General features: G+C 34.7%; 1 protein-coding gene across 2 annotated transcripts; it reads left to right on the top strand.

The window, feature by feature from the left end:
- Positions 1-301: 301 nt before the first annotated feature.
- On the top strand, positions 302-21034 carry LOC149557191 (Exostosin family protein). Of its 2 annotated transcripts, XM_089831914.1 has the most exons (6): positions 302-743; positions 3598-3657; positions 3772-4502; positions 4838-5134; positions 5224-5319; positions 19979-21034. In XM_089831914.1, the coding sequence occupies exons 3-6, from the start codon at positions 3915-3917 to the stop codon at positions 20399-20401; spliced, it is 1404 nt and encodes a 467-aa protein (XP_089688040.1). In that variant the 5' UTR covers positions 302-743; positions 3598-3657; positions 3772-3914; the 3' UTR covers positions 20402-21034. The 2 variants fall into 2 exon arrangements, with proteins under 2 accessions (XP_089688040.1, XP_089688039.1); XM_089831913.1 differs by lacking the exon at positions 3598-3657 and having other exon boundaries at positions 332-743.
- The last annotated feature ends 2854 nt before the right edge of the window (positions 21035-23888 follow it).

Here is a 23888-nt window from a genome sequence, read left to right as displayed (position 1 = left end):
ATAAATTATTTTGTTTAAATCATTTAAATAGATGGAAAATTTCAAACTATAGTTGATAGACATATATGTTAAAAATTCTTAATTCTCATTGACTAGTTAGAAAGTTATAGCAACTAATATGACATCTAATGGATAGGAACTACTAACGCTAACGAGTAACAGTCTAAAAGAGTACAGCATGGCAGATTTTAAATTCAGAACGTGCTAAAAGAGCACAGTCAGCGATGAACTGCAGCAGACCTGATTGCAACGTGTCAAATTTCAATTGAATAAAAGGATTTGACTAGTAACGAAGGAAGAGATCATATAAATAAAATACAAATTCTTTCTTAAGAAAAGCATATATAAAATCCTGTAAAGACCAACACTGTGACTGAATGCACAGAGAGAATGTGGTTTAGGGATGATAATGTCGTCGGGTCGAATTTCAATTCAACTAGGTGAAAAACTTTGCTGCACAAATTGCCTTTGCTCAGCATCTCTTATGTTTTCTGTTTGCAAATGACGATCGCAGCTATTCCGGATTCGAGGAGGTATGCTAAAAGACAGCTGCGAGTTTAAGGAAGTGAGGAATCCATTTTTACGTGCAATAATTGCATAGCACTGACATTGTCCCAGCTGCAGTGCTCTTAAATGAATGGAAACAAATTGGAGTCACGGACTAAACATTAAGAATTGACATTTCGACAAGCAGCTGGACTGCTGTTATTCAGATCGGTATACTCGTCAAGTATTCTGAAAAGGTAGGTTCATATGTTTATAATTCTGCAAATATTTATTTATCGGAGATCGTTTCTTTGTGAACTTTACTGTTAGGGTTTTGAATCGCAAATCACGTGTAAATTTGGGGGTTAATAATTTATAGATTTTGTTTCTACATTTGTGCAAGCCTCTGAGCACAGAAGATTTTCTCAAAAATACGAGAATCTAAATTACATGTTAGAAGTCGAATGCTTTGAAAAATCGGTGGACGCTAACGAATATGTGCTTTACTACATAAGATTTCCAAGGCATCTAAATATTAGTAAGAGGGTTTCTGGATCGAAATTTCGATGCGAAAACTTTATTTTTCTTATTAAAGCTTCATTTCGAATGATATGCTTTTTAATGTTTACAATTTTGATTTTAAAAATTGATGTCAAATTCACGGTAAAATCGTACATCCAGAGTAACGAATCAAGGATGTCATATTATAGATAAACATGCCTTCGGATAGGGCAGTAACAAAGCTTTCCCGTTTCGGATACTCTGAATGTCTTTCCAGGATTATCTTGTAAAATGCAGTCAAATATACTATAAAATCCTATTATTTGTGCGTCAAGGATAGAGTATACTGTATATGTACACAGGGCTTTCTAGCATTTCACCCAAGGAGGAAGTAAAATCCTTTTAGACGTGGACCATTTCTAATGGATTTGTCTTTGAAAGTGTGCTTAATGTATCCTAGATATATTGTTCAATGTGGATAAATAAATAATGCAACACCTGAACTGCCAAATAGGGCCCGATGACAATCTAACTTTGGACTTGCAAAGTTGATAGATAGAAAGACGAGGAGGCTGCTATAACTTGTTCCAAAACATTGGAGGTGCTAATCTGTAGGTAACCTGTCACAGTGCACATACTTTTTACAGTTGCTATTATCCTACTTGCATATCAGTCTGTTACTGTGTAGTTTAAGAATTTTGTTGTACTACTAATGTAACTATCTATTAGGCTCTCCCATATGTTTGGCTTAGGTGAATGGTAAGCATTGGCCATTCTTGAATGGCAACAGTCCCTAGATTTATTCAGCGGGTGCTCTTTAGTACATGTACAAACTAGTTGCAAATATATGGTCCGTCCCATTAGAAGCAGAATTTTGACCTTTTCCAGGATTTTGCTTTAAAATCAATGCACTTCAATGCGTGAACGGAAACTATCAGAATTTTTTTTTAAATAGAACACGAAGCTTGCATTCTGACAAAGTTGTTTCCTAAAATAGCTGATATGATGCTGCAAACTTTCATTTTCCCTCTCCAAGTCTCAGAGTTCCCCTCTTAAATATTTGCCACTCTATTTTCAGCTTGAGATCATCTTTTTTCCTCTTCTTCTTTTTTCACAGTTTTTAAGGGACTGGCTGTACATTTAAAATAAGGGTGGAATTCTCCTCCTTGTAATCGCATCCATACAATTTTAAGGCTGTAAGGTGATCTGTAATTGAAATATAAGGCTTGCTTTATCTTCGTCCGTGAATTGCATTATTTGAACCTGAGCTTTTAAATCTGTTTGAACTTTTAAGGTTTGAGATTATGTTCTCTAAATTGAAAAATAGATATTTTGAAGTTGAATAGTGCATTTCAAATCAGATATATTTGATTTGCAGTTGCATTTGGAGAAAACCCTGGACATAATTAAGGTCTATCTAATCAGCGTGACCATATAAAAGAACTGTTCCTATATTTACAGAGCTTGTGGATCAAAGTGTTTCCCCTTTCATTTTTAAGGTGCTTGCATATTTAGTCCAATTCCATTTTGCCAGTATGTATGAATGCAATGTGCATGGCTGAATAATTCAATGCCAGTCTTCAGATAATAAATCCTAAAGATAAATCAAATTGGGTTATACTGCTGCACATGGAAAGTTGACGCTTATCAGTAGCTATCACAATAGTTAGGTTTATTCAAAAATATTTTTTAAATTTTTTCGTTTTGATTCTTGAACCCAATGGTTTCACACTAGGTCTGCTCTGGGCCTGCACATTTGGTTTCGTTTCATCTCAGACATACTTGAACGGAAATTTCAGGTCCAGGCAGGACTCTAATTTTTCAACAGAACATGGCTGAGAGTCGAGACTATCCAGGTTTGTCCAGGGTTAATGGCAACCCTGGCATAAGAATTTTTAAATGAGCATATCATAAATGTCAAAATAAACTAAAATAATTTATTGTGCAATTGCACCTGAAAAATTGATACATATCAATAACTATCATCATGGGTAGGTTGCACATGGAAAATTGGCACATACAAATAACCATCATCATGGTTAAGGTTTTAACTTTTATTTTGAACATGAAGTATTCACCTGTGGTTTGTGTTTTTGCATGTTCAATCCAGGCTTGTCTCAGACATAGCGAAGCATATGCAGACACAGACCAGACCCCAACAAGGATCAAAACTTGGCCTGGACCGGCCAGGGTTTGTCCAGGTTTTCTTGCAAATATGGCTTCAGATTATTCAAGTTTTTAATAAGAGAGCATAATTGTTATTTGGTTTAACTTATGAAGATCAAACCTGATCTTTTTCATGTTTGGGCAGAATAAAGGTGTTCAAATATTTAGTAAGATACCTGCATGATTCCATGATTTTTCCTTCACAACTTGCATCTCCAAATTAATATGACAAATATTAGATATCTATTGTGATTTGGATTCTGGACAGCATACCAACATTAAAATTTTAGGTTTCTTAAATTTTCTACTTTCACAGGTGTATGTTGTTTTACAGTGTTTGTATCAAATTTCTTGAGATTGGTTCTAGTTTCACATATGCAAGTGCAGTAAATTGTCACTTTGGTATCCTCTACTTGTTTAAACAGTTGAACATAATTCTCATAGGTAAGTGGTTGAGGAAGAGCAAAGGATAAAGTACAGACATAAATTATAATCTGTTCAGAGGTGTTGTTTCTTAGCTCTTCAATCACCAAGTGCTGTTCTTTCTTGGCTCTTCAATCACTACCTTTATTTTCTTTTATTGTTCACTTTAATAATAATGACCATTTTGGTTCTCAGGTTCAGGAACCCAGAAATCAAGTTTCCTCATGACATGTAATGTCCTCTCAGATAGAAGCTTCCAAACTCTTGGGAAACATATGCAAGAGCATAAAATATGAGATGTGGATTGACTGAATGCATTTTATCCCTTTCCAGATTTGATGTCTGCCTGCAATTTTGGCCTCAAAAGTGCAGCCTGTATGCTGCATAAGCTCAAAATGATGTTTGGGAGTTTGACAGGAAGACCATTACCTTGCTTATGCATTCTTGCCTTTTTAATTCTATCCCTTTTCATCACGGCCCTTGACCTGAGAGGATACTTTTCTTCAGAGCCTTCCATTTTTTCCCACTCTTCTTTTATTAAGCAGTTCACACCTCCTGAAAATAAAATTTCTAATGCAGAAAAATGTGACTTGCCACTGAAGGTTTACATGTATGAATGGCCTCGTAGATTCAACTTTGGAATGCTGAAGAAGAATTCTTCTGACCCGCACCTACCATGGACAAGCTCTAAGATACCCCCATGGCCTCATAGATCTGGCCTTAAAAAGCAGCACAGCGTTGAGTATTGGATGATGGTTTATCTTGTAGGTCAGCACATTGGCAATGAGCAAGAAAGAGCAGCAATCAGGGTGATGGATCCTGATCAGGCTGATGTCCACTTTGTGCCTTTCTTTGCTTCACTTAGCTTCAATACTCATGGGCAGACCATGAGAGATCCAGAAACAGAGATTGATAGGCAAATGCAGGTAGTCCATTATTTGCTTTTTTACAACATTTTCAAATTTATCCTTCTGGTGAAAATTGCTAATGACCATGACTGTAGAAAATATAATATATAGATTAATGTTGCCATGTAATCATGTGTTTCTATTAATTTTAGCATATTTAGAGCTATAGCTGTAAAGTTATTAAGGTTCCTTTCGTGTTTCAATGTTATTCCTTTAGGCTATAAATTGGTTAGTGTTCTGCTTGGAAGGATTTGTTGTTATGCAAATTTGATGAACCATAACTCTTTCTGTTGGACATTCATTCCTGTTAGATTGCAATCATGGATCTCTTGTGATTATTATTTGATCTGCAGATTGAAGTGTTAGATATGCTAAAGAGATCCAAGTCATGGCAGCAATCTGGAGGTCGCGATCATATAATTGTCATCCACCATCCAAATGCATTCCGATTTTTAAGGGATCAGGTCAATTCATCTATTTTTATAGTGGCAGATTTTGGGCGGTATCCACGAAGTGTTTCATCTCTTGGAAAAGATGTTGTGGCTCCATATGTCCATGTTGTAGAAACATATAGGAATGATGATTCTTTGGATCCATTTGAGTCACGTCAAACACTTCTTTTCTTTCGAGGAAGGGTTAGACGAAAGGATGTGAGTGCTGCACCTAATATTTGGTGGCTCTATGCATGTTCTTGCATTTAAATTATTGCTCTGTAAATGACAAGTGATATTTATTACAGGAAGGAGTTGTGCGTTTGAAGCTAGCAAAGATTTTGGTCAATCATAAGCATGTTATTATCGAAGATAGTGTAGCATCAACTGAGGGATTTGAAGCGGTAAAATGATTTGCTCTCTCTACTTGTTTTCTTCTAATAGGGGTGTATAGAAAAGAATAACATAGTTGGCATGAATGTCATAGGTCCACATTGCTTGCATTAAGATAATGGTGCATATAAGAGCCAATGCTAAGTGTATGTTATCTGTCTTTTCATTTTGTTATGTCTTACTTGGGGAGTACCTTGATTTATATCCCAAATTTTCAATTTGTTGAACTCTATATTATTGTTTTGCACTTTACCAAGAGTAAGATAGAATACTCAAAGTAAATTAATGTTTTGTAATAGATGAATAGATAGGTGCGAAGCATACTTTGAGCAGTTTGATCTAACTAGGTAATTTGTATGCCATCCTTTCATCTATTATATTGTGTATAGTATCTAGATGTAAGTTCGATAAGCCTTTTCTTATATTTCCCTTTAAATGCATTCTCGAATTTCTATAATTTATACCTAGGTATTTTTCAGTGATTGTGATCTTGGCTATATGATTGAATAAGAGGATGGAAATAGTTCAGGACTAAGTGTTGTTATGATCCGAGCTATACCCATCACATTTCTTAAGATATTAATGTGGGTTTTGGCTAAGTTTCTGAATTGTGTGACTTTTCTAGGTGTTTCCAGGTACGAAACATACCATTATCTGATTCTGAAACAGATCTCCTGTGGGTACACATCTGGGATTTGTGTTTTCAAATGCTGAAATGTTTAGTGTTCCAGTTTGATCTTTTAGATATTTTAAGACCTAGACTGCTGATTAGCGAACCCTGAACTTAGCTACCATGAGATTCTGGCTTGATCCTCTTGATACAGAAACCCGAATTTAAATTAGAATGATATGTTTCAAAATTTGAAATTTGTAGTGGTTTTGTTTAGCATATGTATAGGTATATGACATTCTAAACTTAATTTTATTTTAAAGCTGCATATATAGATACACACATGCTTATACACACACATACACATATGCATACATACATACCTACGTATGTATGTGTATTTATATTAATGTATCAAAATGTACCCAACCCCCTAGAAAAATTTCTGCTGTACCAGCATTTCATACCCACGTACCCTTACCCATACCCGTTCCCATTCCCAATTTGGCAACTTAGGGTTTTGGAAAACGGCAATGATATACTGATTGGGTTTATCAATTCTGAATAATCTGTCATTTGATATTCGATGACATGGAAACTATTGTATTTGTAGGCTACATATATTTGGGTTTTTCATTTTCTTTTTTACATTGCAAGAAATGCATGTATATTTCAGACTCAACTGGATCAATTTTCATACAAATTCCATACATGAATAATGATGTTTGGGAACCAATCAATATTAATTATATTATAGGTAAGGGCCACGGCTACCCATCCACATACAGTCACGCACTAACATGAAGAATTATACAATTACTAAATCAATCAATGTAAGAATTCTAATGGCGGACCACTTCAGAGGGGCCTTATACTTGCCCCTAATTGCATTACCAACTGTAGCACATTACTAGCCAGTTTTTTGTTCCTGGTTTTAGACTTCTAGTTGAATGAGAGGATAGAAATAGGACCGAGGATTGTTAAATGCAACAAGTTTTTGTGCAACCTTCTTTCTTTGGATTTTGTCTATCATGATTTTATCTCCCATATTTTGTTGTACAATAGTTGTTCTTTTCATAGTGGGAAGATTTGGACTCAACAATTACTTGGCAGGTCCAATTTTAACAGTCGATACTTGTCATAACACGAAGAAATTTTTAGCAAATTTAAAAGAATTCTTCAAAAACACATTCATTACTGAACTAGTAGAGCATGGTAGTGATTTCTGTCATATACAAATCCAGAATAGCTATTGTACATGGTGTAACCTCTTGGCACAAGATCCACGCAAGGTAATATTTGAGTCAATTTATGCCTTTGGTACTCTTAGCTATACGCATTTATTTAGGAATGACCTTCTTTTGATAACAATTGAATTTGAAATAAATCTCCAATTGTTAACGATTAGAAATGATGTGAGCATGTCCTGTCGCCTTTACTTTATCTCTCGAAAGATCAGATTTCCCATTAATCTTCATTTTAAAATATGGAGCCGTGACCTTTCCTATTTTTCAGTTCTTAGTTTCATAACATTATTTGGTGATCCCTCTTGTTAGTGGGAAACCGAGGCACATAGTGTAATTACCCTTTAAGCAAGGCACTTTAACTTGGGGTAGGCACTTTTCCATTTTTCACGAGCATTTTTGTTTTATTGTTTTTCTTCTTTACGAAGATGCAAAAGGGAAGCTTCTTCTTGAGTAGTATGTTTGAGGAATCCCTGAGGGAATATTCCTAATCTTTTGTCTTGGCTTTGCTAAAGCCACTATGTTTCTCTCATCTGTGAGATAGAAGCAAACTTATTGCTTTCCTAACCAAAGTAATAGCGCGGATGGTGAAACTCCAAAATCGTGAACAAGAGATCTAGCGTACTTGGAGTAGTTTCCCCTCGAGGGAACATCTTATGAATTACCTACCTACTTAGATAAGTGAAGTACCCGATATTACTTATGTGCACTAGTTTTTCCCAAAATCTGCATAAGGTGACAAGAAGAGAAGCATGAGAAGGGACATCCTGAAAACCCGCACAACTAAGGGAAAAAACCTGATGAGAAACAACTTTGACTCATGCTCCAACTTTGGATTGTTAGTAACTACAATTGAGACGATTGTTATGTTGTCATTTCAAACCTTATTGGAAAGACAATTTCTATTTGAGTAGAGTGCCATATGAAGATGGTTGATGAAGAGGATTTGAGGACATAACAAAAGGACGTAGAGGAAAGGTTGAGTTATTAGGAACTACAATGGGCACTTGATTAGTTAGACTTTGACAAGATAATATGATTTGTTTAATCATAACCTAAGTGGAGAAGATAGTTGTACTAAAGCCTAGAAGAAGTGATAAAAAAAGACCAAATGCTTAGGCTTGACCGAGAAAAAGAGTAGAAGAGTAAGGAACTTGAAGTCTAAGTTGAGTGATGCTAGAGTTGATCGAGTGACAGTATAAGCTGAGCAAAATATAGTGTTGACTGAAGATCAATATTGTTTGAGCGTCAGTATATGTGTCGAGCATAACAGTTGATAGCGATTGAGTAATCCAGTGATGATTGAGTGTTAGAACACATTGTTGGCCGAGGGACAACATTTGACAGATTATGAGGAAATCATGATTTCTAGCCAATACAATTGATTTCTTGGAATATGTAAAGCGTGTTGAAGATAAGGATTGATGACCTAGATTATTTAATGCAAGGAAAGGGTTAGGTGAGTGATTAATGGATCAATTTAAAGAGAAGTTTCTAGAAAAGAAGATGCTAAGAAGGTGTACAAATTCATTATATGGGTCGAATCTGATTAAAACCCTAAGATCTACGGTGATGTTTAAGTAGAAAAATATCAAAATTGCCTATTTAAGGAGGTAAAAGGGCTAAACTATGAGAGGCTAGCAAAGCTGGTGAAGACCTTAACAAGGTTGGAGCAGTTGTTGATGCTATTGATTGGCGAACTTGAGCAAGAGGCTAAGAAGAATTGTGAAGAGGTGAAGTATGATTGCTTGAAGGGTTGCCAAGCAAATCAGAGACAGAGATGACAATGGAGGTCAATCAATGGATGAACATATGAACTAAATTGTGATCTGCATTTGCCAGATCAAATTGGCTGTTACTTTCCAACCATTGTATCAGTATTGAAATCCTTTAATCAAGGTTGACCTAATAGTCATATATAAATCCTTTAATCAAGGTGACATTCTAATGGAATGTTCTTAAGCCCTCTACCAAGGCCACTCCTAACAAGGTGATTAAATCCATTATCAAGGTCACATTTAACAGTGTGTTTTCTCACCTTTAACAAAGTTGGCTCCTAATAGAGCTCACTTCACTTCAGAAGAGAGAAAATTTGGTGACATGTTACTAGTGGTTTTTCCCAAATTGGGTTTCCATGTTAAATCCTAGTGTCATACTTTTGTGAATGTTATTTGAGATATTTTACTGTTAATGTTTTACATTCTGCAAATTTGTTACTATTAGGACAGTGGATTGCAAGTTTATGTTACTAATTATTTTCTATAGAGATTGAGCTAGGAAATGTTTAGATCTGAAGTATTTGAAGCAATTAAAAGTTCAACTGGTACATCTAGACTTGAGGGTAACTAATTCATCTGAAATATTTGAAGCGATTAAAAGTTCAATTGGTACATCTGGACTTGAGGGTAACTAATTCACCCCCCTCTCAGCTATTCTAAATCATTCTAACAATTGGTATCAAAGCATTGATGCTTGTAGAGAAAAGTCTGAAGGTAATTGGAGTTAAAGATCAAGATGTACTAAAAGGAGGTGCCAAAGTTAAACATAGAGAACTTTCCTACATGGTAGAGTTGATGAAGTTGCATCTAACAAGAATTGGTGATGGACCAATACACTATGTGGAACATGCATATGCAATGATACCAAGTCCTCTGATAACTCAGTAGATGTAAGAGAAGCAAGAACACAACCAGGCTATGTTGGAGATTGCATTAGCCCTAAGCTATACTGAGTTTGATGACCTAAAAGAATGCTCTACAGCCAAGCAAACGTCAGATACATTGCAGATTATCTATAGAGGAGACAAAAATGTTTTGAGAGAAAAATCAGAAAGTTTGAGAGGCAAGTTTGATGAAATGAGAATGGTAGAACGAAAAAATATTGTACAATATTGTGGAAGAATCAAAGAGGTTGTGAATGCTATTAGAGGATCAAATGGAAATATTGATGATGAAACTATGATCAGCAAGGTACTGAGAACCCTTCTTCCTATTTCTGCTATTAGAGTTTCTGCAATACAAGAACTGAGATGTACCCCTGGAAATAACCCAACTTTGGAAGGTGTGATTAGTAGGCTTACTGCTTTTGAATTGTCAAATTTTGATAATTTTACCCCTACTACTGTGGAATCTGCTTTCAAATCTTAATTGGTTATTAGCAAGAAAGGAAAAAGTAAGTGTGTGAATAGTGAGAGTGATGTCTCTAATAATGACCTTGATGAGCTTGAAGCACTGATGGGTAAGAGACTTCCAAGAGGTAGAGGAAAATACAAAGGTAAACTTCCTATAAAAAATTTCATGTAACAAAGTTGGTCATATTGCTGCAAGATGTCCTGACAGAGAAGACAACGATGAGAAAAGGGAACGCAAGTACAAAGGCAGAAGAGATGACCGAGACAATAGGAGAAACAAGGACTACAAAGACAAAGGTACGAAATCTTGTTATATTGTTGAGGAAGAAACTGACAATGTGTTTGATAGGGATGATTAATAAGTTGTCTATGTTGCTATACAAATAACCTCTCCCTGTGCTAGACTTGGTTTCCCATGTTTCCAGCAAGGATCCTTAGATCCACTATTCAGCTTTTTTTGAAAGTCACATTCCTTTTAGGAAAACAAAACTGAAATCTAGCGGACAAGAACATAGAGGAATAAAAGTAGCATCTTAGTTAGCATCCCAAAATAAAGAGTTTGTGGACATTAAAGATTTCAGACATCAATAGAATGCACGATGTGAGGATTATATGAATCTACAAAATTTTGTTCATATTACCAGTGTAAATAATATGCGGAGTTGAATTTTCATAGTCATAATTGTGAAAGTTCAAGCCTGTAGATTGTTAAATTGGAGTATTGTTCATATTGCATGCCTAAATGGACCTGTAGGCTTGAATTATTAACCATGAAAATTTAATACTTTCAACACTTTTAGGCTTTAGCATGGAAAGAAATATTAATAAAACAATATTAAATTGTGGAAAATGAAAGTATAGCCTGCAGGTGTATTAAACTTGCAGTAAGTATTATGAACACAATTAGAAAAAATATACATTTGCAGGTTGTTTAAACTTTTAATTTCAAGTTTGCAGGGGCTCTCCCTAGCAATTTAATTTTTACGAAAGGCATTTTTTTCTTTCAAAAACATGTATTTGTATCATTCAACCACCCTAAATTGCCACCTATTGTTGCCAGCCATATGCCCAAAATGCAAAAATAATAAAAAGCTGGCAAATTTTCATAAAATTAAAAATGTGAAAGTTCTGTTCAATTTATGGAGATTTTTTTACTTCTTGCTAAAAATCACAGATTTTTTGAAAAAACCATGAGTATATTTTTGGGCTGTTGTGAGTACTTCGTGAGTTTTTTCAACTTTGGGAAAACATTAAGATTTGTAATATTTTATGATTGGGCTTCATAGCCTTAAGTGATCACCATGAGTTAAAACTTAATACTAAACCCTGTTGGAATTATGAGTGAAGTAACTGAGGGGGGGGCGCGGGGCGGCGCAGGGGGGAGGGGGGGGGGTTGAATCAATTACCACAAAAATAATTCTTGATCCCTTAGATGTCTTAAATAACTAGTTACTGCTGTCACTTGGTAAACACATCACAAAAATATTGTAACTCGGTTGACTAACTTGTTACTGAATTTTAGCGTTTATAATTATTAGCATGCATGCAAAAGTAAATAACATGAGCACAAGAGACACCAGATTTAACGTGGAAACCCAATATGGGAAAAACCACCAAGTAACTAGCTACCAATTTTCACTCATCTGAAGTGAGCCCTGTTAGGAGCCAACCCTGTTAAAGGTTACAATACACATAGTTAGGTGTGACCTTGTTAGAGGATTTAATCACCCTGTTAGGAGTGGCTTTGCTAGAGGTCTTTAGAACAATTCAACTGAATTGTCACTTTGTTAAATGATTTAAAAAAATGGCTGTTAAACCAACTCTGTTAAGAGATTTGAAATCACTGCTACAATGATTAGAAAGTAACAATGAATTGACCTGAATAAGATACAACTGAATTTGTTGAATACAGAGCTCTATTCTGCACCATTAGATCCTCAATGATATTTGATCATTCTTCAAAATTCGATTCCACAATAATTAGTCATCCTTCACATTCATATCACATCAAATTCATTTCCACACTTGTAATTCGCAACTTGACCTCTTATATATATCATTCAGATTATCAAGTCGGCTCATTCACATGTTACATATACCAATAAATCATACATCAGTCGGCTACAAATATTACTTTAAACAAATAAACTTTATTTCACAAAACAATGAAATCCTTCACTGGCCGACCCTGCTTGATAAATATTGCTTACAGAAATAATTTCCTGAGTTAACCACCTTAACTCGGTTAACACTGCAAAATTTGCAAAATCCTTTGGTTGCCGAGTTAACTCGATAAGAACTAAATTTCCTTCACTGTCCATGAAAGCTCGGTTAGAACTGTTTCCTGCACTATTTTCTCTTGATGACCGAGTGAGCTCGGTAACAACTAAATTTCCTTTGCTAACCTTGAAAGCTCGGTAACAATTGCTACATAAGGTAAAGCTCGAGAACGCTCGGTAGACACTGTAAACCTTCTTCTAACCTTTTGAGCTTGATAGACTCTGTCTTTTCTCTTGTTGACCAACTGAGCTCGGTAGACTTTGTCTGATGACTGATATGACATTTGTGTAACATTAAAAACAACACTTAATTGAACAATTGTATCCAACAATCTCCCTCTTTGGCATTGATGGCAACACGTCATAGCAGAATGAAATTTGAAAACAAGTCTTTTCTGACAGAACACTTCACCCTCTTATACAAAACTCCTCAAATACAGTAATCTCCCTCTTTCATAATAATCTCTCTCTCTTACACAAACTCTCCATTTTTTGCAAATTTCAGAAAGATATGATAGTAAACTCTCCCTCTTTGACAACACATGCCAAAGACAATATAAACCAAATGTATAGCGATGTACCTTATGTACTGATTCATATGCAATATCTTCATTACTTTGCTGCATCAACTGATAGATCTTCAATTCTTTTTTTGTTGATGCATCACTAAAATTGTATTTTAGTGAGCTTCAGATAGGGGAATGACCCCTAGCTTACCTCTTAGATACAAGAATGCATCCTTAGGTAAAGGTTTTGTGAATATTTCAGCTATTTGTTCTTTTGTATGGACATATTCCAATCTGATTTCCTTATCCTGCACCAATTCTCTAACAAAGTGATACTTTATAGCAATATGCTTGGTTTTTGAATGCATCACTGGATTCTTGGATATGTTAATTGCACTGGTATTGTCATCAAACATAACAAAAGGTTCTTTGATTTCTCGCTTCATACCTTCCAATAATTGTTTGAACCAAACAATTTTTGAACAGTTTACTGTTGCTGCAACATATTCAGCCTCTGCTGTGGATTGGGATGTACAGTTCTGCTTTTTACTTGTCCAAGAAACCAACCTCTTTCCAAGAAAGAAAGCTCCTCCACTTGTACTCTTTCTGTCATCAACATTTTCTGCCCAATTTGCATCAGTGAATACTTTTAAATCCAGATTTCCTCCAAGTTTATACCACAATCCGTAATCTTTAGTTCCTTTCAAGTATCTCATGATTCTTTTGATTGTCATCATGTGATTTTCTTTTGGTTTTGCTGAGAATCTTGCTACAATTCCTACTGCAAGGGCAATATCTGGTCTTGTATGTACTACATACTGCAACTTTCCAATCATAGATCTATACAATGTCTAATCCACTTCCTTTGATTCATCATTCTTGGTAAGTTTCAATCCAGTACACATAGGAGTCCCAACTGGTTTGTAGTCTTCTATGCCAAACTTTTTCAGTATCTCCTTGATGTATTTAGATTGAGTGATGTAGATGTCATTCTTACTCTGATGAATTTAAAGACCAACAAAGAATTTGATTTCTCCAAACATTGACATTTCAAATTTCTTGTTCATTTGTTTTGAAAATTCTTTGCAAAGATCATCATTTCTTATGAACAAAGTATCATCTACAAATATCTCTGCCAAAACAATCTTATTATCTAGTCCCTCCTTTATGTACAAGCTATTGTTATCATTAGTTATTTGAAAACCAATATGAATAAGATAGTTATGCAATCTTTCATACCATGCTCTAGGGGCTTGTTTCAGACCATACAATGCTTTATGCAATTTGCAAAACCATGTTCTTCTTGTCTGGATCAACAAAACCTTCAGGCTGTTCAATGTAAACCTCTTCATCCAATATGCCATTGAGAAATGTTCACTTGACATCCATCTGATAAACTTTGAATCCTTTGTATGCAGCATATGCAAGTAAGGTTCTGACACCTTTCAATCTTGCAACAGGAGCAAAAGTCTCTCCATAGTCTACACCTTCTTCTTAAGAGTATCTTTAGCATACCAGTCTAGCTTTGTTCCTTGACACCTTACCATCTTCGTCTAACTTGTTTTTTAATCCCTACTTAGTTCCAATCACATTTTTGTCTTTAGGCCTAGGTACAAGAGTCCATGTTTTGTTTTTCTTTATTTGTTCTATCTCTTCATTCATAGCTTCAATCCAACTTTCATTTTCTAATGCATTTTTGACATTTCTAGGTTCAAAATCAGCAAGTAAACAAGTGCCTTTCAACTTACTTCTTGTCATTGTTCCTTCAGATTTATCTCCAATGATCTGATCTGGTGTATGATGTTTTCTGACATACTTGGCTAGCATAGGCTCATTGCCATTTTAATGACTTGTATTGTTATCCTTTTGTGCTTCAAGTTCTGGTTCTGGTTCTGGTCGCTCGGGCTCGGTAGCGGTTGATTCGGTAGCTTCTGTTTGCAACTCAGGTCCTTGCAACTCAGTAGGCATTAGCTCGGTTTGAACTTCTTGCAACTCGATTACAGAAGATTCTGGAGTAGAAGATTTCTGATTTATTGGTGTGCCTGGCATTGTATCAGGTTCAATGAAAACAAATCTCCTATAGTCTTCATGTTCCCTCTTTCTTTCTACTTCAGTTCTTTCTGCAAACTCATCAACTTTTACATGTGCACTTTCTATGACTTTGTGAGTAGACAAATTCAAACATTTATATACTTTACCTTTGCAAGAATATCCCAAAAATATTCCTTCATCTCCCTTCACATCAAATTTACCTTTTCTAGATTATTTCAAAATGTAACATTTGCTTCCAAATACTTTTAGATAACTTACATTGGGTTTGTATCCATACCATAACTCATAGGGAGTTTTGAATGAGTCATTTTTCAGTTGTACTCTGTTCAAGGTAAGAACTACAATGCTGATAGCTTTCTTCCAGTATTTGATAGCAATGTTCTTTTCAATCATTAAGGTTCTTGCATAGTCCATGATAGATCTGTTCCTTCTTTCAGCTATCCCATTTTGTTCAGGAGTTTTAGGTGCTGAAACCTGTCTTTTGATTCCCCTTTCAATGCAAAAGTTATTGAACTCATGTGAAATGAATTCACCTCCTCTGTCTAACCTTAAACATTTCAGTCTTTTGCCTGTTTCCTTTTCTACTCTGGCCAAATATCATTTGAACTTTTCAAATGCTTCTAATTTCTCTCTTAGGTACATGACAGTCATAATTCTTGAGTAATCACCAACAAAAAGAATGAAGAATTTTTCATCAGTATAACTTTCAATGCCAATAGATCTACATAAATCAGTATGTACAATTTCTAAAATTTCTTCAAACTAATAGTTCTTGCTTTTAAAGCTAGTCTTTCCCATCTTGCCAATTTGACAATTTTTGCATAGACCAACCTCAGGTTTCTTTATGTTAGGAGTGTCTCTTACTTTCTTGAATTTGCTTATTTTTACCAAGTTATCAAAGTTCACATAGCATAACCTCCTATGCTATAACCAACTTTCTTCAACTTGAGCAATAAAACATAAACATTCACCAAGTTCAAGATAAAACAAGTTACCTTTTGTTTGAGTGCCTGATCCAATCAGCTTACCTTTGCCATCCAACAATCTTGCTTTTCCATGCATGAATTCTATTTTGAATCCATTATTGAGTAGCTGCGCCACACTCAACAGATTGTGCTTTAGTCCTACCCAATATGCATTATCACATATAAGTTCCTTGGTCAGTGAGATTCTTCCTTTTCCTTTTATACAACAAGGTTCATTGTTACCAAATCTTACACTACCACCATCATAGTCGTCAAAATGTTCAAACTTAGTTTTATCGCCAGTCATGTGATGAGAACAACCACTATCTATAATCCAGGTATCATTTTTGCTCACATGAGAAATGAGTGTCATTTCTTCATCATTATCAGACTCATCTTTTACAGCAATGTAAATAATTTCATCTTCTTCTTCATCATCAGAATCATTAGAATCTTTAACCATGAAACATGTTTTCTTACTTTTATCCTTGAATGATTTGAATTCTTTCTTGCTATTGCACTTGTGACCTTTCTTCTCATCCTTGTTAGCAGAGCTTCAACTACCTCAAGATCACTGTCTGAACTCTGTTATGATTCTTCATCACTATCTGATTGAGGATCCTTTATCTTCTTGCCTTTTTCCTTGAGTGAAAGCTTGGCTTCAAATGCTGATTCAATGTTCTTGACAGCTGGAACATAATTATCATAGTTGTCTAGCTCGAATGTAGTCAATCTTCCAACTATGGCCTCTAGATTTATCTTATGATTTGCTTCACATCTTCTTTCTTAAATTGCAGAGACTCTGATTGCATAAATAGGAAGTAGAGTTCTAAGAACTTTACTTATAACTGTCTCTTCCTTGATATCTCCTCCAGATGCTTTTATTGCACTAACGCTTACTTTAACTCTTTCAACATATTTTGCTATGTTTTCATCCTCTCTCATCCTCATCTGATCAAATTGTCCTCTCAAACTTTCCGCTTTGGCTCTTCTTACATTATCATCACCTCCATAGATTTCTTTCAGTTTGTTCCACATTTCAAAAGCAGTTTTGCAATCTTTGATGTCATCAAATTCTTCATAATTTAAAGCAGATGCAATATCTATCATCATGTTGTTGTGAGTCTTCTTTTCAACAATATCATTGACAGATAATGTACCAGCAGGTTCTACATATTTTTCATCAAGGTACTTCAGCCTTGAATCACCAATAGAAGCCAGATGAAGTCTCATCAATTCTTGCCATGCTGAGAAGTTGTCCCTGTTAAGTCTTGGAATTTCCCTTTTGTAAGACATCCTGATCTTTAGCTTAGATCTTTGAAATCTTTTCCTGCAAACACCAAAAGCTCTGATACCAATTGTTAGAATTATGAGTGAAGTAACTGAGGGAGGGGGGGCGGGGGGCGAGGGGGGGATGAATCAGTTACCACAAAAATAATTCATGATCCCTTAGATGTTTTAAATAACTAGTTACTACTGTCACTCGGTAAACACATCACAAAAATGTTGTAACTTGGTTGACTAACTTGTTACTGAATTTTAGCATTCATAATTATTAGCATGCATGCAAAAGTAAATAACATAAGCACAAGAGACCAGATTTAACGTGGAAATCCAATATGGAAAAAACCACCAAGTAACTAGCTACCAATTTTCACTCATCTGAAGTGAGCCCTGTTAGGAGCCAACCCTGTTAAAGGTTACAATACACACACTTAGGGGTGACCCTGTTAGAGGATTTAATCACCCTGTTAGGAGTGGCCTTGCTAGAGGTCTTTAGAACAATTCAACTGAACTGTCACGTTGTTAGAGGATTTACAAAAATGGTTGTTAAACCAACTCTGTTAAGAGATTTGAAATCACTGCCACAATGATTATAAAATAACAATGAATTGACTTGAATAAGATGCAATTGAATTTGCTGAATACAGATCTCTATTCTGCACCATTAGATCCTCCTCGATCTCCTCAATGATCTTTGATCATTTTTCAAAATTCGCTTCCACAGTAATTAGTCCTCCTTCACATTCATATCACATCAAATTCATTTCCACGCTAGGAATTCACAACTTGACCTCTTATATATATCATATAGATTATCAAGTCGGCTCATTCACATGTTACATATACCAATAAACCATACATCAGTCGCCTACAAATATTACTTTAAACAAATAAACTTTATTTCACAAAACAATGAAATCCTTCACTGGCCAAACCTGCTCGGTAAATACTGCTTCTAGAAATAATTTCCTGAGTTAACCACCTTAACTCAGTTAACATTGCAAAATCTGCAAAATCCTTTGGCTGCCGAGTTAACTCAGTAAGAACTAAATTTCCTTCATTGTTCATGAAAGCTCGGTTAGAACTGTTTCCTGCACTATTTTCTCTTGATGACCGAGTGAGCTCGGTAACAACTAAATTTCCTTTGCTAACCTTGAAAGCTCGGTAACAATTGCTGCACAAGGTAAAGCTCGAGAACGCTTGGTAGACATTGTAAATCTTCTTCGCTAACCTTCTGAGCTTGATAGACTCTGTCTTTTGTCTTGCTGACCAATTGAGCTCGGTAGACTCTGTCTGATGACTGATATGACATTTGTGTAACATCAAAGACAACACTCAATTGAACAATTGTATCCAACAGAATCCATCATGGTAAAATATATTTTGTAGGTTTAATATATTCTTTTTTTTTTCTCAACAGGGTTTGCATTTAAACTGAGCAGTCATATCTTGCTTAGGCATAGAACTTTGTTGAACAAAATGCATGTTTTATTGAATCACCGTGTTGCCAGATTTTGCCACAGTTTTTGCATAATTGTTTTATTGACATGATAAAATTCAATAATAGTAAGAACGTCAGTGGGCCTTTGGTCTATTGGTGAAGTTGAATGGTTCTTAACTTCTTAATGAGCCCACTAGGGAGCAAGTCTTGCTGAGTGCGAGGCTCTGACATCATAAGGGATGAGGCTGGGATCCAATTTTGGCTGTGTGGATAACCCGCAGTCCTTGGCTCTAAGCCAAAGAGGTTTCAAGCACGAGTGTGCCTGCATCGGGTTGCTAAAATATCTCTGTGGTGGCCTTCACTGGTTGGTAGCTCGCAGGTCCTCCGTAAAATTAAAAAAATAAAAATTTATCTGTTAACAATTGTAATTTGTAATATTTCAGACATTGCTGGAACCAAAATGCTATGTTTCCTTTTTAGATTGCTTTTGATTTAAGAGCCTGATCCATCATTTGCTTCCATAATAATTCCTTGAAGACTTCATTTCACGCGAAAAAAACAATTCACATGAAAAACTCCTATTGAACTTATTATATAGCATGGTAAAGCTTGCTAGCTAATGGAAAAAAAGGTTACCTTCTTTAAATGTAGGATTGGACTTTTTGATCTTGAGGAAGAAATTTTTCTTTTAGTTTGCTTTACTTATAAGGAATAGTTTTGCAACTAGTTCCTTTCCTGTCAAAACTACTTAAATGTAGTGTAAATTAATCTATATCTATTGATTTGATATTTAGTCATTAGCTTCTGGCAGACATCACACAGTTGTATAATATCATCTGGAGAAATTAATATCTTATTTGAGCTTTACTTAGAATGGGTATTGAAGGAAAATCCTTGTCCCCTTTGCTTGGGAAATTACCAGTGTTTGAATAGTTAAGTTACTTGGAGTTTAGGATGTGTTCATGATTAAAGCATATATGATCACTCTGATATGATAAGAAAACAACAATTTAATAATTTTCCTTTTAAGTGATCATTGTTGTCTAAACACAACAATGAGGCACTGAATTGAATGTCGTCTTAATAATTTATTTGTATTCAGTATTTTATATATTTTACGCTGATCAGTTGTATTATTTGCCTTTTTTATGCTTTCCAGACTAGAAAAGGTATGCGGTCCTCACGCTTCTGTTTGCACCCGGCAGGTGATACTCCATCATCATGTCGCCTCTTTGATGCTATTGTAAGCCACTGTGTTCCTGTTATTGTGAGTGATCGAATTGAACTTCCGTATGAAGATGAAATTGATTACCAGGAGTTTTCCCTATTCCTTTCGGTAAAACAAGCACTGAAGCCTGGGTATCTAATAGAACAGCTTGAAAATTTTCCAAAGGAAAGATGGTTAAAGATGTGGAACAAGTTGAAGCAGGTTGAGCACCATTTTGAGTATCAGTATCCACCTAAAAAAGATGATGCTGTAAATATGTTGTGGAAGCAGATACATCGCAAGGTTCCTTCTGTTAACTTGGCAATACATCGAACCAAAAGATTGAAAATTCCAGACTGGTGGAGAAAATTATGAACGTGTTGACATGGTATTTTAGATTGTAATGTTAGCAAAATATCATAATGTTTGTCATCTTGGTTGGACTAGTCCCATCTGAAGACCACGTACTCAACGAGATCATTTTTCATTTTGCTTGGTTCTCCGTCTACTGCCATTCATTAAAGCAGATAGCTGTGGACGTTGGTCAAAAGCTGCATTCATAGATTGAAGGACAAAGTGAAATGAAGATTGAAATTGTGTTTTATTTGAGTAAACCTATTCAGGTGAGTGGATATTTTACATGTCACCTGATCGGCATTTAACATTGCTAATGGAGTACTGGAGATTCAAGCAGAGCATCGAGGCAATTGTAAGATTTTAGATCTTGAGCTTGACGTAATACTGTATAATATCCTATTTTCTTTTGGATTCAACCATCTCCAACAAGAAAAATAGCTACTGCTTTTGATTTGTACATTCTAGACCGTTCCTGTTTCGATGATTAATTGGGACTGATGGTTTGGCCAACGTATGGCAGTTGATTTCTGAGAATCTTGAGAAGAATGTTGATACGCAATAAAATGCAGACTTCCTGGAGCATTCAGTGAATGAATAAATACTGGACAAAATGAAAATTCGATTTGAATGAGAATATGCAATGATCGCAAATATGGGCACTTACACATTTGTATATTGTTAAGGCAAAATGTATATGTCAACTGGAACCAAATCAATCGCTTCAGGTGCAGATAAAGTCAATGCTGTTACATTAACAAAAATAGAATGAGGTTTATGCAAAAAAAATAACACAGAAACATTTTAAAATGAATTTGCATAACATGAAAAAACAGTCAAGTAGTTGTCATATGATAATCAAGCTGATAGGCTTCTTCTTTGGAGGGAATCTCCAACCGTACATACAATTTAGTGTCTCATGCTTAAAACATGTTTCACGTCCAAATTGGTGGTATTTTAATTTCACATGGCTTTTCAGTTCTTTTGACTTGTTCAGCTAATATTGTTTTGTTTAACAAAATTGTGTTTCATGGGATGTGACAGATATTGTTCACTTAGTTTCATTTGAGTTATTCTATATTCATTCACGTCTTCCAAATAATTCTTCCTTCCCTCTTTGCCTGTACTTACTCTTTGATTTTTATATTCTTGTGACTTCATATTTGACCAATTTTTTATATGAACAATTAAGATTGACAAAATGTCCGTTAGCTTAAGTGGAATATTGATAAGTAGGAGATAATTTCCTCAGCTAGTCAAATTGTGATATGAATATTAGGATTTAACTGTGTGATTTTTTGAGTCAAACTCGATGACCCATGTTTCATGAGTAGTGATTCAACATGAATCCATCTCTCATGAGAATAAATGGAACACTTAGCACTCATTGGATGTAGGTGATGCTCACAGGGGTGAAGCACCGGGACTTGCCGAGAGGTCACCCATCCTCGTACTACCCCAGCCTGAGTGCGCTTAACTACGGAGTTTCCTCCATGGTCAAACCCAAAGCTTGCAACCCTATTTGCAAAACCTTCAACAAGTGTTGTGCCTTATCAACCATTCATTAGAAAGCCCCTTAAGCTCATATCACAATTTGACTTGCTGTGGAAATTATCTCCTACTTATCAATTGAGTTGTTGTGGAAATTATCTCCTACTTATCAATTGATGAGCTTAAGGGGCTTTCTAATGAATGGTTCATAAGACACAACACTTGGTGAAGGTTTTGCAAATGGAGTTGCAAGCTTTGGGTTTAACTATAGAGGAAAATCTGTAGTTAAGCGCGCTCAGGGTGGAGTAGTACTGGGATGGGTGACCTCTCGGGAAGTCTCGGTGCTTCACCCCTGTGAGCATCACCTAGATCCAATGAGTGCTAAGTGTTCCATTTATTCTCATGAGAGATGGATTCATGTTGAATCACGACTCATGAAACATGGGTCATCGAGTTTGACTCAAAAAATCACAGAGTTAAATCCTGATATTCATATCACAATTTGACTAGCTGTGGAAATTATCTCCTACTTATCAATTGATGAGCTTAAGGGGCTTTCTAATGAATGGTTCATAAGGCACAACACTTGGTGAAGGTTTTGCAAATGGGGTTGCAAGCTTTGGGTTTAACTATAGAGGAAACTCTGTAGTTAAGCGCGCTCAGGCTGGAGTATTACTGAGATGGGTAACCTCCCGGGAAGTCTCGGTGCTTCACCCCTGTGAGCATCACCTAGATCCAATGAGTGCTAAGTGTTCCACTTATTCTCATGAGAGATGGATTCATGTTGAATCACTACTTATGAAACATAGGTCATCGAGTTTGACTCAAAAAATCACACAGTTAAATCCTGATATTCATATCACAATTAAGTGGAATATTTTTGAAACTTTGTTGAAAATTGGATAGGACATTTCAAGATGGTTTATGATGATTGATTAAATTAATTAAAAACATTAAAAAATCTCAACTTTTCAATATAAAGATAAAAAGTATAGTAAAAATATGACTATAGTCAATAAAAATGTTCAACATTTTTTTAGAAAATAAAATTTATAATCTAATTTAATTTTTTTCTATGAGCAAATGTTTAATAATTTAATTTAAACTAGACAATTTAAATTAGACAATTACTATTATTTTACTAAAAAAATTAATAGTATTTACATAACTTAATATATTCATTATTTAAAAAATGATTCCAAACGAAAATATCCTATTTCCAACCTACTTAATATTAATAGATTTGAACTAATATTTTTTCATAATTTATGAAACTATCATACCAATTTTTTATTTTAAATTTTTTTTGAATCAACTATGCTTATTTAAAATTTAATTGAATCAAAATATATCTTTCAAAATAAAAATATTTCATATATATATATATATATATATATATATATATAAACAAATTACTATTGAAAGCTTTAAGCTCATTTAACTTTTTTTTTAAATTTTAAATATAATTATTAATAGAAATATTCTCAAGCATTTGAAAAATAAATTTTAAATTTTAAAAAATAAAAAATATATATATATATATATATATATATATATATATATATATATATATATATATATATATATATATATATATATATATAACTAGCTTATCGAAATTAATTTAATTCAAATAAATAACAATCTTCAATAAAGTTTTAAATACAAATTTAAATTAATTAAATATATTAATAGTTAAGGTAATCTATTTAGAAAAGCATTTGAAATATTTCATTTGCTTAAGTCTATTGTTGGGTAAAACTGAGGTTCACTGGGATAGCCTTTTATGGATATAATTGAATCAAAATTACCCTTACAAATGTCAATCCAAGATTCGTAAACTTGTGAGAGATATAACGGTTGTTTGCTCAAGGGGTGAAAGTAATAAATCAAGGGTTTTATGAATGCAAATTACTGCTTACTAATAAATTAAACTACCACAAATTCACTACAAATGAACACAAAGCAATTAAGAATCAAATTACTACAAATGAACTTTAAACACAAAGCAATTAAA

This window comes from Cupressus sempervirens, chromosome 5 (genome assembly GCF_028749045.1).
Source record: "Cupressus sempervirens isolate cs-2001-9-10 chromosome 5, ASM2874904v1, whole genome shotgun sequence".
NCBI classification, from domain to species: domain Eukaryota; kingdom Viridiplantae; phylum Streptophyta; class Pinopsida; order Cupressales; family Cupressaceae; genus Cupressus; species Cupressus sempervirens.
Note: the sequence above shows the minus strand (reverse complement) of the source record. Positions and strands in the feature narration are given on the sequence as shown.

Coding starts and splice junctions, on each gene's coding strand:
- LOC149557191 (XM_089831914.1), top strand. CDS start 3,915: ATGTCTGCCTGCAATTTTGGCCTCAAAAGTGCAGCCTGTATGCTGCAT. Junction 4,503..4,837: donor AGATTGATAGGCAAATGCAG/GTAGTCCATTAT, acceptor TTTGATCTGCAG/ATTGAAGTGTTAGATATGCT. Junction 5,135..5,223: donor GAAGGGTTAGACGAAAGGAT/GTGAGTGCTGCA, acceptor TATTTATTACAG/GAAGGAGTTGTGCGTTTGAA.